The sequence below is a fragment of the Saccoglossus kowalevskii genome, chromosome 2, assembly GCF_978046115.1.
Source record: "Saccoglossus kowalevskii chromosome 2, keSacKowa6.1, whole genome shotgun sequence".
Lineage (NCBI taxonomy): Eukaryota > Metazoa > Hemichordata > Enteropneusta > Harrimaniidae > Saccoglossus > Saccoglossus kowalevskii.
The window spans coordinates 27,857,121-27,874,548 of NC_140642.1; the positions used below are offsets into that span (position 1 = coordinate 27,857,121).

At 35.9% G+C, this 17,428-nt stretch overlaps 1 protein-coding gene across 1 annotated transcript; it reads right to left on the reverse strand.

Moving 5' to 3' along the window:
• Window positions 1–13,774: 13,774 nt before the first annotated feature.
• Window positions 13,775–17,181, reverse strand: LOC100369709 (uncharacterized). The gene is made up of 6 exons (XM_002732010.2): window positions 17,095–17,181; window positions 15,984–16,065; window positions 15,609–15,821; window positions 15,257–15,337; window positions 14,365–14,493; window positions 13,775–14,050 (listed from the first exon to the last, which is right to left on the reverse strand). The coding sequence occupies exons 1-6, from the start codon at window positions 17,161–17,163 to the stop codon at window positions 13,953–13,955; spliced, it is 672 nt and encodes a 223-aa protein (XP_002732056.1). The 5' UTR covers window positions 17,164–17,181; the 3' UTR covers window positions 13,775–13,952.
• Window positions 17,182–17,428: the final 247 nt, after the last annotated feature.

The window sequence follows — 17,428 nt, forward strand, 5'->3', positions numbered from 1 at the left end:
ATCTCATTTTATTTAGCACTGTACTATCTCATTTTATTTAGCACTGCTCCATCTCATTTTATTTAGCACTGCACCATCTTATTTTATTTGGCACTGTAACATCTCATTTTATTTAGCACTGCACCATCTCATTTTATTTAGCACTGCACCATTTCATTTCAATCAGCACTTCACCATCTCATTTTATTTAGCACTGTACCATCGCATTTTATTTAGCACTGCAGCATCTCATTTTATTTGGCACTGCACCATCTCATTTTATTTAGCACTGTACCATCTCATTTTATTTAGCACTGCAGCATCTCATTTTATTTGGCACTGCACCATCTCATTTTATTTAGCACTGTACCATCTCATTTTATTTAGCAATGCACCGTCGCATTTTATTCAGCACTGCAACATCTCATTTTATTTGGCACTGTACTATCTCATTTTATTTAGCACTGCACCATCGCATGTTATTCAGTACTGCACCTTCTCATATTTAATTAGCACTGCACCATCTCATTTTATTTAACGCTGCGCCATCTCATTTTATTAGCACTGCACCATCTCATTTTATTTAGCACTGCACCATCTCATTTTATTTAGCACTGCACCATCTCATTTTATTTGGCACTGCAACATCTCATTTTATTTAGCACTGCAACATCTCATTTTATTTAGCACTGCTCCATCTCATTTTATTTAGCACTGCACCATCTCATTTTATTTAGCACTGCACCATCTCATTTTATTTGGCACTGCAACATCTCATTTTATTTAGCACTGCAACATCTCATTTTATTTAGCACTGCTCCATCTCATTTTATTTAGCACTGCTCCATCTCATTTTATTTAGCACTGCACCATCTCATTTAATTTAGCACTGCAACATCTCATTTTATTTAGCACTGTACTATCTCATTTTATTTAGCACTGCACCATCTCATTTTATTTAGCACTGCTCCATCTCATTTTATTTGGCACTGTACTATCTCATTTTATTTTGCACTGCACCATCTCATTTTATTTAGCACTGCACCATCTCATTTTATTTAGCACTGCACCATCTCATTTTATTTAGCACTGCACCATCTCATTTTATTTAGCACTGCTCCATCTCATTTTATTTAGCACTACAATATCTCATTTTATTTAGCACTGCACCATCTCATTTTATTTGGCACTGTACCATCTCATTTTATTTAGCACTGCAACATCTCATTTTATTTAGCACTACAATATCTCATTTTATTCAGCACTGCACCTTCTTATTTTATTTAGCACTGCACCATCTCATTTTATTCAGCACTGCACCATCTCATTTTATTCAGCACTGCACCATCTCATTTGATTTAGCACTGCTCCATCTCATTTTATTTAGCACTGCACCATCTCATTTTATTTGGCACTGTAACATCTCATTTTATTTGGCACTGTACCATCTCATTTTATTTAGCACTGTACCATCTTATTTTATTTGGCACTGTAACATCTCATTTTATTTGGCACTGTAACATCTCATTTTATTTAGCACTGTACCATCTCATTTTATTTAGCACTGCACCATCTTATTTTATTTAGCACTGCACCATCTCATTTTATTTAGCACTGTACCATCTCATTTTATTTAGCACTGCACCATCTTATTTTATTTGGCACTGCAACATCTCATTTTATTTAGCACTGTACCATCTCATTTTATTTAGCACTGCACCATCTCATTTTATTTAGCACTGCAACATCTCATTTCAATCAGCACTTCACCATCTCATTTTATTTAGCACTGTACCATCTCATTTTATTTAGCACTGCTCCATCTCATTTTATTTAGCACTACAATATCTCATTTTATTTAGCACTGCACCATCTCATTTTATTTAGCACTGCACCATCTCATTTTATTTAGCACTGTACCATCTCATTTTATTTAGCACTGCACCATCTCATTTTATTTAGCACTGCAGCATCTCATTTTATTTGGCACTGTACCATCTCATTTTATTTAGCACTGCACCATCTTATTTTATTTGGCACTGTAACATCTCTTTTTATTTAGCACTGCACCATTTCATTTCAATCAGCACTTCACCATCTCATTTTATTTAGCACTGTACCATCCTATTTTATTTAGCACTGCAACATCTCATTTTATTTCGCACTGCACCATCTCATTTTATTTAGCAATGCACCATCTCATTTTATTTAGCACTGCAACATCTCATTTTATTTAGCACTTCACCATCTCATTTTATTTAGCACTGTACCATCTCATTTTATTTAGCTCTGCAACATCTCATTTTATTTCGCACTGCACCATCTCATTTTATTTAGCACTGTACCATCTCATTTTATTTAGCACTGCAACATCTCATTTTATTTCGCACTGAACCATCTCATTTTATTCAGCGCTGCACCATCTCATTTTATTTAGTACTGCACCGTCTCATTCTATTTACTACTGCACCATCTCATTTTATTTAGCACTGCACCATCTCATTTTATTTAGCACTGCACCATCTCATTTTATTTAGTACTGCACCATCTCATTTTATTTAACACTGCACCATCTCATTTTATTTAGCACTGCACCATCGCATTTTATTCAGCACTGCACCATCTCATTTTATTTAGCACTGCTTCATCTCATTTTATTTAGCACTGCACCATCTCATTTTATTTAGCACTGCACCATCTCATTTTATTTAGCACTGCACCATCTCATTTTATTTAGCACTGCACCATCTCATTTTATTTAGCACTGCACCATCTCATTTGATTTAGCACTGCTCCATCTCATTTTATTTAGCACTGCACCATCTCATTTTATTTAGCACTGTACCATCTCACTTTATTTAGCACTGCACCATCTCATTGTATTTAACTCTGCACCATCGCATTTTATTCAGCACTGCACCATCTCATTTTATTTAGCACTGCTCCATCTCATTTTATTTAGCACTGCACCATCTCATTTTATTTAGCACTGCACCATCTCATTTTATTTAGCACTGCACCATCTCATTTTATTTAGCACTGCGCCATCTCATTTTATTTAGCACTGAACCATCTCATTTTATTTTGCACTGCACCATCTCATTTTATTCAGCACTGCACCATCTCATTTTATTTAGCACTGTACCATCTCACTTTATTTAGCACTGCAACATCTCATTTTATTTAGTACTGTGCCATCTCATTTTATTTCGCACTGCACCATCTCATTGTATTTAGCACTGCACCATCTCATTTTATTCAGCACTTCACCATCTCATTTTATTTAGTACTGCGCCATCTCATTTTATTTAGCACTGCAACATCTCATTTTATTCAGCACTGAACCATTGCATTTTATTTAGCACTGCACCATCTCACTTTATTTAGCACTGCACCATCTCATTTTAATCAGCACTGCACCCCTTATTTTCTTTAGCACTGCACCATCGCGTTTTATTTAGCACTGTACTATCGCATTCTAATTAGCACTGCACCATCTCATTTTATTTAGCACTGTACCATCTCATTTTATTTAGCACTGCAACATCTCATTTTATTTCGCACTGCACCATCTCATTTTATTTAGCACTGTACCATCTCATTTTATTTAGCACTGCAACATCTCATTTTATTTCGCACTGAACCATCTCATTTTATTCAGCGCTGCACCATCTCATTTTATTTAGTACTGCACCGTCTCATTCTATTTACTACTGCACCATCTCATTTTATTTAGCACTGCACCATCTCATTTTATTTAGCACTTCACCATCTCATTTTATTTAGTACTGCACCATCTCATTTTATTTAACACTGCACCATCTCATTTTATTTAGCACTGCACCATCGCATTTTATTCAGCACTGCACCATCTCATTTTATTTAGCACTGCTTCATCTCATTTTATTTAGCACTGCACCATCTCATTTTATTTAGCACTGCACCATCTCATTATTTTATTTAGCACTGCACCATCTCATTTTATTTAGCACTGCACCATCTCATTTTATTTAGCACTGCACCATCTCATTTGATTTAGCACTGCTCCATCTCATTTTATTTAGCACTGCACCATCTCATTTTATTTAGCACTGTACCATCTCACTTTATTTAGCACTGCACCATCTCATTTTATTTGGCACTGCACCATCTCATTTTATTTAGCACAGTACCATCTCATTTTATTTAGCAATGCACCGTCGCATTTTATTCAGCACTGCAACATCTCATTTTATTTGGCACTGTACTATCTCATTTTATTTAGCACTGCACCATCGCATGTTATTCAGTACTGCACCTTCTCATATTTAATTAGCACTGCACCATCTCATTTTATTTAACGCTGCGCCATCTCATTTTATTAGCACTGCACCATCTCATTTTATTTAGCACTGCACCATCTCATTTTATTTAGCACTGCACCATCTCATTTTATTTGGCACTGCAACATCTCATTTTATTTAGCACTGCAACATCTCATTTTATTTAGCACTGCTCCATCTCATTTTATTTAGCACTGCACCATCTCATTTTATTTAGCACTGCACCATCTCATTTTATTTGGCACTGCAACATCTCATTTTATTTAGCACTGCAACATCTCATTTTATTTAGCACTGCTCCATCTCATTTTATTTAGCACTGCTCCATCTCATTTTATTTAGCACTGCACCATCTCATTTAATTTAGCACTGCAACATCTCATTTTATTTAGCACTGTACTATCTCATTTTATTTAGCACTGCACCATCTCATTTTATTTAGCACTGCTCCATCTCATTTTATTTGGCACTGTACTATCTCATTTTATTTTGCACTGCACCATCTCATTTTATTTAGCACTGCACCATCTCATTTTATTTAGCACTGCACCATCTCATTTTATTTAGCACTGCACCATCTCATTTTATTTAGCACTGCTCCATCTCATTTTATTTAGCACTACAATATCTCATTTTATTTAGCACTGCACCATCTCATTTTATTTGGCACTGTACCATCTCATTTTATTTAGCACTGCAACATCTCATTTTATTTAGCACTACAATATCTCATTTTATTCAGCACTGCACCTTCTTATTTTATTTAGCACTGCACCATCTCATTTTATTCAGCACTGCACCATCTCATTTTATTCAGCACTGCACCATCTCATTTGATTTAGCACTGCTCCATCTCATTTTATTTAGCACTGCACCATCTCATTTTATTTGGCACTGTAACATCTCATTTTATTTGGCACTGTACCATCTCATTTTATTTAGCACTGCACCATCTTATTTTATTTGGCACTGTAACATCTCATTTTATTTGGCACTGTAACATCTCATTTTATTTAGCACTGTACCATCTCATTTTATTTAGCACTGCACCATCTTATTTTATTTAGCACTGCACCATCTCATTTTATTTAGCACTGTACCATCTCATTTTATTTAGCACTGCACCATCTTATTTTATTTGGCACTGCAACATCTCATTTTATTTAGCACTGTACCATCTCATTTTATTTAGCACTGCACCATCTCATTTTATTTAGCACTGCAACATCTCATTTCAATCAGCACTTCACCATCTCATTTTATTTAGCACTGTACCATCTCATTTTATTTAGCACTGCTCCATCTCATTTTATTTAGCACTACAATATCTCATTTTATTTAGCACTGCACCATCTCATTTTATTTAGCACTGCACCATCTCATTTTATTTAGCACTGTACCATCTCATTTTATTTAGCACTGCAACATCTCATTTTATTTAGCACTGCAGCATCTCATTTTATTTGGCACTGTACCATCTCATTTTATTTAGCACTGCACCATCTTATTTTATTTGGCACTGTAACATCTCTTTTTATTTAGCACTGCACCATTTCATTTCAATCAGCACTTCACCATCTCATTTTATTTAGCACTGTACCATCCTATTTTATTTAGCACTGCAACATCTCATTTTATTTCGCACTGCACCATCTCATTTTATTTAGCAATGCACCATCTCATTTTATTTAGCACTGCAACATCTCATTTTATTTAGCACTTCACCATCTCATTTTATTTAGCACTGTACCATCTCATTTTATTTAGCACTGCAACATCTCATTTTATTTCGCACTGCACCATCTCATTTTATTTAGCACTGTACCATCTCATTTTATTTAGCACTGCAACATCTCATTTTATTTCGCACTGAACCATCTCATTTTATTCAGCGCTGCACCATCTCATTTTATTTAGTACTGCACCGTCTCATTCTATTTACTACTGCACCATCTCATTTTATTTAGCACTGCACCATCTCATTTTATTTAGCACTGCACCATCTCATTTTATTTAGTACTGCACCATCTCATTTTATTTAACACTGCACCATCTCATTTTATTTAGCACTGCACCATCGCATTTTATTCAGCACTGCACCATCTCATTTTATTTAGCACTGCTTCATCTCATTTTATTTAGCACTGCACCATCTCATTTTATTTAGCACTGCACCATCTCATTTTATTTAGCACTGCACCATCTCATTTTATTTAGCACTGCACCATCTCATTTTATTTAGCACTGCACCATCTCATTTGATTTAGCACTGCTCCATCTCATTTTATTTAGCACTGCACCATCTCATTTTATTTAGCACTGTACCATCTCACTTTATTTAGCACTGCACCATCTCATTGTATTTAACTCTGCACCATCGCATTTTATTCAGCACTGCACCATCTCATTTTATTTAGCACTGCTCCATCTCATTTTATTTAGCACTGCACCATCTCATTTTATTTAGCACTGCACCATCTCATTTTATTTAGCACTGCACCATCTCATTTTATTTAGCACTGCGCCATCTCATTTTATTTAGCACTGCACCATCTCATTTTATTTAGCACTGCACCATCTCATTTTATTCAGCACTGCACCATCTCATTTTATTTAGCACTGTACCATCTCACTTTATTTAGCACTGCAACATCTCATTTTATTTAGTACTGTGCCATCTCATTTTATTTCGCACTGCACCATCTCATTGTATTTAGCACTGCACCATCTCATTTTATTCAGCACTTCACCATCTCATTTTATTTAGTACTGCGCCATCTCATTTTATTTAGCACTGCAGCATCTCATTTTATTCAGCACTGAACCATTGCATTTTATTTAGCACTGCACCATCTCACTTTATTTAGCACTGCACCATCTCATTTTAATCAGCACTGCACCCCTTATTTTCTTTAGCACTGCACCATCGCGTTTTATTTAGCACTGTACTATCGCATTCTAATTAGCACTGCACCATCTCATTTTATTTAGCACTGTACCATCTCATTTTATTTAGCACTGCAACATCTCATTTTATTTCGCACTGCACCATCTCATTTTATTTAGCACTGTACCATCTCATTTTATTTAGCACTGCAACATCTCATTTTATTTCGCACTGAACCATCTCATTTTATTCAGCGCTGCACCATCTCATTTTATTTAGTACTGCACCGTCTCATTCTATTTACTACTGCACCATCTCATTTTATTTAGCACTGCACCATCTCATTTTATTTAGCACTTCACCATCTCATTTTATTTAGTACTGCACCATCTCATTTTATTTAGCACTGCTCCATCTCATTTTATTTAGCACTGCACCATCTCATTTAATTTAGCACTGCAACATCTCATTTTATTTAGCACTGTACTATCTCATTTTATTTAGCACTGCACCATCTCATTTTATTTAGCACTGCTCCATCTCATTTTATTTGGCACTGTACTATCTCATTTTATTTTGCACTGCACCATCTCATTTTATTTAGCACTGCACCATCTCATTTTATTTAGCACTGCACCATCTCATTTTATTTAGCACTGCACCATCTCATTTTATTTAGCACTGCTCCATCTCATTTTATTTAGCACTACAATATCTCATTTTATTTAGCACTGCACCATCTCATTTTATTTGGCACTGTACCATCTCATTTTATTTAGCACTGCAACATCTCATTTTATTTAGCACTACAATATCTCATTTTATTCAGCACTGCACCTTCTTATTTTATTTAGCACTGCACCATCTCATTTTATTCAGCACTGCACCATCTCATTTTATTCAGCACTGCACCATCTCATTTGATTTAGCACTGCTCCATCTCATTTTATTTAGCACTGCACCATCTCATTTTATTTGGCACTGTAACATCTCATTTTATTTGGCACTGTACCATCTCATTTTATTTAGCACTGCACCATCTTATTTTATTTGGCACTGTAACATCTCATTTTATTTGGCACTGTAACATCTCATTTTATTTAGCACTGTACCATCTCATTTTATTTAGCACTGCACCATCTTATTTTATTTAGCACTGCACCATCTCATTTTATTTAGCACTGTACCATCTCATTTTATTTAGCACTGCACCATCTTATTTTATTTGGCACTGCAACATCTCATTTTATTTAGCACTGTACCATCTCATTTTATTTAGCACTGCACCATCTCATTTTATTTAGCACTGCAACATCTCATTTCAATCAGCACTTCACCATCTCATTTTATTTAGCACTGTACCATCTCATTTTATTTAGCACTGCTCCATCTCATTTTATTTAGCACTACAATATCTCATTTTATTTAGCACTGCACCATCTCATTTTATTTAGCACTGCACCATCTCATTTTATTTAGCACTGTACCATCTCATTTTATTTAGCACTGCAACATCTCATTTTATTTAGCACTGCAGCATCTCATTTTATTTGGCACTGTACCATCTCATTTTATTTAGCACTGCACCATCTTATTTTATTTGGCACTGTAACATCTCTTTTTATTTAGCACTGCACCATTTCATTTCAATCAGCACTTCACCATCTCATTTTATTTAGCACTGTACCATCCTATTTTATTTAGCACTGCAACATCTCATTTTATTTCGCACTGCACCATCTCATTTTATTTAGCAATGCACCATCTCATTTTATTTAGCACTGCAACATCTCATTTTATTTAGCACTTCACCATCTCATTTTATTTAGCACTGTACCATCTCATTTTATTTAGCACTGCAACATCTCATTTTATTTCGCACTGCACCATCTCATTTTATTTAGCACTGTACCATCTCATTTTATTTAGCACTGCAACATCTCATTTTATTTCGCACTGAACCATCTCATTTTATTCAGCGCTGCACCATCTCATTTTATTTAGTACTGCACCGTCTCATTCTATTTACTACTGCACCATCTCATTTTATTTAGCACTGCACCATCTCATTTTATTTAGCACTGCACCATCTCATTTTATTTAGTACTGCACCATCTCATTTTATTTAACACTGCACCATCTCATTTTATTTAGCACTGCACCATCGCATTTTATTCAGCACTGCACCATCTCATTTTATTTAGCACTGCTTCATCTCATTTTATTTAGCACTGCACCATCTCATTTTATTTAGCACTGCACCATCTCATTTTATTTAGCACTGCACCATCTCATTTTATTTAGCACTGCACCATCTCATTTTATTTAGCACTGCACCATCTCATTTGATTTAGCACTGCTCCATCTCATTTTATTTAGCACTGCACCATCTCATTTTATTTAGCACTGCACCATCTCATTGTATTTAACTCTGCACCATCTCATTGTATTTAACTCTGCACCATCGCATTTTATTCAGCACTGCACCATCTCATTTTATTTAGCACTGCACCATCTCATTTTATTTAGCACTGCACCATCTCATTTTATTTAGCACTGCACCATCTCATTTTATTTAGCACTGCACCATCTCATTTTATTTAGCACTGCGCCATCTCATTTTATTTAGCACTGCACCATCTCATTTTATTCAGCACTGCACCATCTCATTTTATTTAGCACTGTACCATCTCACTTTATTTAGCACTGCAACATCTCATTTTATTTAGTACTGTGCCATCTCATTTTATTTCGCACTGCACCATCTCATTGTATTTAGCACTGCACCATCTCATTTTATTCAGCACTTCACCATCTCATTTTATTTAGTACTGCGCCATCTCATTTTATTTAGCACTGCAACATCTCATTTTATTCAGCACTGAACCATTGCATTTTATTTAGCACTGCACCATCTCACTTTATTTAGCACTGCACCATCTCATTTTAATCAGCACTGCACCCCTTATTTTCTTTAGCACTGCACCATCGCGTTTTATTTAGCACTGTACTATCGCATTCTAATTAGCACTGCACCATCTCATTTTATTTAGCACTGTACCATCTCATTTTATTTAGCACTGCAACATCTCATTTTATTTCGCACTGCACCATCTCATTTTATTTAGCACTGTACCATCTCATTTTATTTAGCACTGCAACATCTCATTTTATTTCGCACTGAACCATCTCATTTTATTCAGCGCTGCACCATCTCATTTTATTTAGTACTGCACCGTCTCATTCTATTTACTACTGCACCATCTCATTTTATTTAGCACTGCACCATCTCATTTTATTTAGCACTTCACCATCTCATTTTATTTAGTACTGCACCATCTCATTTTATTTAACACTGCACCATCTCATTTTATTTAGCACTGCACCATCGCATTTTATTCAGCACTGCACCATCTCATTTTATTTAGCACTGCTTCATCTCATTTTATTTAGCACTGCAACATCTCATTTTATTTAGCACTGCACCATCTCATTATTTTATTTAGCACTGCACCATCTCATTTTATTTAGCACTGCACCATCTCATTTTATTTAGCACTGCACCATCTCATTTGATTTAGCACTGCTCCATCTCATTTTATTTAGCACTGCACCATCTCATTTTATTTAGCACTGTACCATCTCACTTTATTTAGCACTGCACCATCTCATTGTATTTAACTCTGCACCATCGCATTTTATTCAGCACTGCACCATCTCATTTTATTTAGCACTGCTCCATCTCATTTTATTTAGCACTGCACCATCTCATTTTATTTAGCACTGCACCATCTCATTTTATTTAGCACTGCACCATCTCATTTTATTTTGCACTGCGCCATCTCATTTTATTTAGCACTGCACCATCTCATTTTATTTAGCACTGCACCATCTCATTTTATTCAGCACTGCACCATCTCATTTTATTTAGCACTGTACCATCTCACTTTATTTAGCACTGCAACATCTCATTTTATTTAGTACTGTGCCATCTCATTTTATTTCGCACTGCACCATCTCATTGTATTTAGCACTGCACCATCTCATTTTATTCAGCACTTCACCATCTCATTTTATTTAGTACTGCGCCATCTCATTTTATTTAGCACTGCAACATCTCATTTTATTCAGCACTGAACCATTGCATTTTATTTAGCACTGCACCATCTCACTTTATTTATCACTGCACCATCTCATTTTAATCAGCACTGCACCATCTCATTTTATTTAGCACTGCACCATCTCATTTTAATCAGCACTGCACCCCTTATTTTCTTTAGCACTGCACCATCGCGTTTTATTTAGCACTGTACTATCGCATTCTATTTAGCACTGCACCATCTCATTTTATTTAGCACTGAACCATCTCATTTTATTTAGCACTGCACCATCTCATTTTATTTAGCACTGCACCATCTCATTTTATTCAGCACTGCACCATCTCATTTTAATCAGCACTGCGCCCCTCATTGTATTTAGCACTGCAACAAATCATGTTTTAGTACTTCACCATCTCATTTCATTTAGCACTGTACTCTCACTTTTCTTTCCCCACGGCACCATCTAAAGTCATTCAGTTCATTTATTTATACTTGCATCATGTCATTTTATTAAGTGCTACGCCAACCCTGCTTCAACTCATTCATTCAGCACTGAAATCCTATGAAACGGTATTAGCGCATATAGCGCCATCACGCGTTGTGATTTTGAAATTTTGTTTCAAGTAAAGTGAAACTTAGATTACAATTATGTAACTCACAATCACAGTGACGGATGTGTATGTTTTTTCTGTTATCAAGAAAACTAAAGGACTGAATACAACAAATGTGTATTCATTGAAAGCATTAGATATGTTCATATCAATGAAATAATATTTTACGAATAGTGTTGAGAGATTTTGAGCGTTCTCAATCGAACATCGTTGTTACACTAATATGCACATCGCCCTCAATTACCTTTGTTGATATTTGCACGGCGCCCTCTTCCTGTTGTATTATTGTTCCTGTTGAAGTATTGTCATAATGTGGTTTAGCTGCGAGCAGACATTTTTAGGAAGAAGATTTGTTGACTAGTGGATGTGTATTTATTTTTTTTATAGTGAAGTTTTTTATAGTAAGTTATGCATATATATTCTCTGTAAAGTATTTTTGTAAACAACCTCCAAGCTTAAGACACTAAAAAAATTCTGCCAAAAAGCTAGAATTGACCTCGACATTAAAATTATCCTTTTCACCACAAGTATATAACTTGTCAAAGAAATGCTGCTGATTAGTTGAAATACGACAAAGTTGTAATGTGCACTCGTATTTGACCCTTTTCAAATAAATTATCTCAATTTCTTTTTTCACCTCTTCGTTGGATTTTGTTTACAACGAATTATTGGCGGCATGTCTGTAGTTGTTTTGTCGTAGCTAGAAAACAGAGGCAGTTAAAGAAAAAGATGCAATCGGATGGCCCACAGTGTTACATATGTATTTTACAATTCACAGGTCATTCATGTTAAGGAATGTGTTAATAACGGTGTCGGGCTAAGTTGTTATTGTAGCATGCAAACGTTTAGAGAATAATTTGTGACTCGCCCACTTTCACATTAAGTAGGCATTTAAGAACTAATTTATGAAAGACAATGTTTCCAACAAATATAAACTGGAATTATTTACGAATAAAAAAGTCCTTGGTCATCTCATTTGGTTGTGTATGTGGTATAATGTATGACTGACTACAGATTAGTGTGAATTACTGAAGCATTAAAATGCGAGTAAGCATGGCGTGAGCTCAATGTACGGAAAGTTTTGTTGATTCGCGAACACAAATTTAACGTGCCGAAGATCAATAGAAAAAATGATCGGACATGACGTCATAATTGTGCTTTCAAAGACCTTTGAAGAGCATGTTAAACGTCTAGAGCAGGTATTACAGCATTTGGAAGAGATAAACATGAATTTATATTGAAATTAAAGTGACAAATCACATGACATAATCCAGTCATAGCATTTCAAGAGTTCAAGTTGATCCAGATAAAACTGAAGCATTACGTAGTTGGCCAGATCCTATTAATAAAGGTGAGTTTTGCATAGGTTTTGAGTAGAACAGGCAAATATCACAACTTTGTCCCAAGGTATTCTGCTATTGCCCGTCCTATCAGCCAACAAAAACATTACAAATCTGAAACTGGGAAAGTTTGAGTCTGAAGTCTGTAATCTGTCCCAAAGTGCGAGGAACATAAAGCGCAGTATATGCTGCTAAACCACAGTCTCTATAAAGAGGGACTGTGGCTAAGCGTAGGAGTCGTTACCTGCGCATGCGTCAGGCGGCAATAGCATGTCATTGTTTACAAACACGCGTCTACCCATGAGCCTTTGCGTTTTTAGCATACGTTGTTATCGTCATTTGGGGCAACATTCCCGCGCGTGCGCATGTGACGACCCTCCCGCTTTAAGATAAGTGACTATTGATATGCACAGAATACCTGATAGTGATCCAAAACCCAGTGTTTTGCCTCACGTACGAGCTACATGTGCAACATTTCATCCCGTTCACTCCTGTACCATCATATGCCACTCAGCTCTGACATCTACGCACTACATTTCATTGAATACACCATCTTTATTCTGCATAATTACATACCAAATCAACAGTTACTCTATATTCCAGACAAATTGTGAAGAGGGTACTTTTAAATGTCACTGTACTTTAATGTATTCGTAACTATCTGTAAGCTGCTACTATTAACGTTACTAGTTGCTACATTCACCACTTATCGACTACTTAGTGATGGTCTTTAGAAATCGTCTTATCTTCTGTACTGGTTGTGGCAAAGAACGTTCTACTATTCCACCTGTGTTGAATTCCAGTGCCATTTCTGTGAATCAATGTTAGAAGACGTTGGTGTTGTTATGTGATTCACGTGTGTTCAATGCAATATTTAAACAGTATTTGTAGGGTGCAGATTCACTGTGGTCAATGACAAATGCATGGTCACGATAATGCAATGATTGATGATCTATCGACTATTAACATGATTCACTAAACCATTTGCATAACATTATTTAGAGGGGAACTAATGTACATTTGACTAAAATAACACCTTTGCCATTCACAGGGTAAATGTTTACTAGGTATATGAATTACGGTCATATAAGTGTGGAATAAATAGAGCATGTACAATAAACTTACTTGTTTCTTGAACCATCATATCAATCAAACCCTTCATACCACCACAACTGCAGTCAATGCCATTGTCACACATTTCAGCGTGGCTCATACAATTATCATCAGGACACTTCAAACGACCATCATCACAAACTGAAACACACATAAGTATTTAGAACAGACTTTGGGGCTACAGAACGTATATGTAAAAGGTGCAACGCATTCGTGCGTTCGGGCCAACCGTTAATTATTAATAGATGTGTAGTTGTCTTGATTTTTCTGCAGTTATAGGTAAAACATAGGTAAGGCTTTGGCAAAATTTGAAAGAGCAACTAATATTCTTCAACCTGGTGTTTTTTTATAGATTTTATTTTTCATTCTGTTCGTCTGTTTTTTCCCAGTTTAAAAAATATGAGCTCGCTGGAGCCTTCATCCCTTGTCTATTTCTTTCACTAGATACCAGCCGATAACCCCCCCCCCCGCTCATAGGGAGTGCGTACAGTTGATTATATTATAGTTCCTGGGCTCCCTGTGGTAATAGCCCCCGAAATAGTCATCAAATGATACCGTTGGGTCAAATAAATATCTATTAGAATAATCGAGCCAGTTATTCAGAGCGGTCATCTTGAATGCGTCCCAAAACAGTCGTGTTCCAATGCATGGTCGCTATTTGTGCCGATCGAATAAAAAACTACCACATTTAGCCTAGGGCTGTGTGTAGGAACATTGTCCATTAGTTCGCCCCGATTAACACAGTGCTATATGTAGGGCTAAGTCACAGGCAGCCACAGTCTCTAAAATTGACTATGTAACACTCTGTGCCATAACGATGTCACCCAAAATAGCTGTTTTGTAACGAGTATATCAGCTAGCTGTGCAATAATCTACATATTGTTTCGTAAAATAGTACACTTACATTTAAATCCCATTGCCCACACAGCACCAAACACAGCCAGGTCTGTCTCTGGGTTGGAATCCACAAAATGAGGATATAGACCTGTAAATCACACAACAAATCGTAAATATCACAGAACAAAAGCAGTACGAACGGTTCAGAACGAGGTTATTTAAAAATAAATGTACTGACAAAAAACTTGAACGTACATTGTCAGTATGGCGAAAATGCTTTGATAATAATGGGTGAAGTAAACTATTGCTTTGGTTGGACAGATCTATCTGAGACTAATTACAACTTTGAATCTAGCTAGCTGCCAATATATCAAATTAATACACGTTGCGCATCCAACTCAGTGAAGCCATTCACTTACCACGGGTGTCAACCCAGTCGATCATATCAGCTGCCTGACATACCATTACACGAGTCATATCACTAGCCGATTGGCATACTTCCTGGAATTCAGGTGGTACGGCTGAGCACATATCTTCGTCCATACAAATAGACACATCGTTGCAAAGCTCTCTCATCGATTGGTAGCAGTTATCGTTCATTTCACAAGAGAATCCAGGACCGGTAGGGCAGGCTTAATTTAATTGAGAACACATAATGTCAAAAGGTGGAATATAATTCAACTGCGAGAAGTGAATATACACAGGGCTTAGTCGCATTTTTTTTCTTGTGTCAATGTTACACGTTTATAAATATTCTTGCTTAAACGAGCTAGGTGTAAAATGTTTTACTTTACCTACTGTACCAGTTTCCAATAAGAACGCATTTATGTCACCCACTTTATGCGAGACGAGATTGTCGCTACGTGCTCTCTTTCCCTGCATGTAAAGAATATCAAGAAACTTAAAGCGGGAGGGTCGTCACCTGCGCACGCGCGGGAATTGAGTTCCAAGCGATGATAACAACACACGTTAAGAACGCAAAGGCTCATGGGTAGACGCTTGTTTGTAAACAATGAACGTTATGGCCACCTGACGCATGCGTAGATGACGACTCCCCCGCTTTAATATTTTACTATAACACAATAAAACTATATGTGCATATCGGCAATTATTATTCATTCAGTTTTGAAATCCACTAAATAGTATCAACTGAAATGTTTATATGAGATGTTTCCCATACATCATGACACGACATCAGATTAGTTAGATCTTAAAGGAAGGAAGAAGAAACTTATATGTTATATAATCGTTGCAATAAGTAGATATTAAAGCCAGAGTGCGCGGTCCTCCCGAAATATATAGACTGACTAAAGATATTTGTTGCGATATATCTATGTCTTATAAACAATCATTCTGGAGTACACTGTGCCTCTATATTCTCGAAAGGAATATAAAAAGAGCCTTGCAACTTTAATGCCATGGTTGAATACCGATGTACAAGAGCCATGAACGTTCCGAATTTGTTACCATTGTACTCATTTGCATATCGAAAGTATTGAAGCTATACAGACTTGCATAACGACGAACTAATAAATATTCATCATTCAGTCATAAACATGAAATAGCCGTAATCGAACATCAAGTTCAAGATAAATCTAGAGAAAGCGTTCATGGCAATAATAGCTCTGAAATCAGAAATAAATCTCATCTTTGGTGATTCCGCTCTTATATTTCTAATCTTGGTAAAAAGTCAAAAACTATCAATATGAATTGTATATAAACCCTAGGAACCTTATATGATAATAAATACTATAACTTGACTTGATCTTAGTTATCGTCATACTAAGGACACAAGACAAAGGTATGTTGTGTTTGCAAAACATGCCGATTCTCCCACACCAAAATATTACTAACCAGAAACATTGTGTGTTCATGGAGATGTATCACGTGCTCAACTATACTTACTAGGATCAGTCTCGTCTGCACAAAACATGCCGCACACACCAGAACAAGAACAACGCAATGAATATTCATCTTTGATTTGGAATACCACTCTGAAGATTTCAAGGTACTGCCACAATTTATATAGCAATACATCAACAATGCTAATTAACAGTAATTTTAATTTTTAGTAAATGAGTAATTACTTTCATTAATTTAGCAGTTGTTTCCTGTCAAATAATTATATCAATTTCCTGCTAATTAAATATTGAATACCTCTTTTCAAACAATTTCTATGTATTCTACAGCCTACCATATCAAACATTATTATACATCTGTCACCGTGATGCCATGAGTT

Bases quoted from the DNA above. Each gene is read 5' to 3' on its own strand.
- LOC100369709 (XM_002732010.2), bottom strand. From the start codon at position 17,163: ATGAATATTCATTGCGTTGTTCTTGTTCTGGTGTGTGCGGCATGTTTT. The intron at 16,066-17,094 runs GTAAGTATAGTT...CTTTACATGCAG, and splicing joins TGCAGACGAGACTGATCCTA to GGAAAGAGAGCACGTAGCGA. The intron at 14,051-14,364 runs GTAAGTTTATTG...ATTGATTCACAG, and splicing joins TATGATGGTTCAAGAAACAA to AAATGGCACTGGAATTCAAC.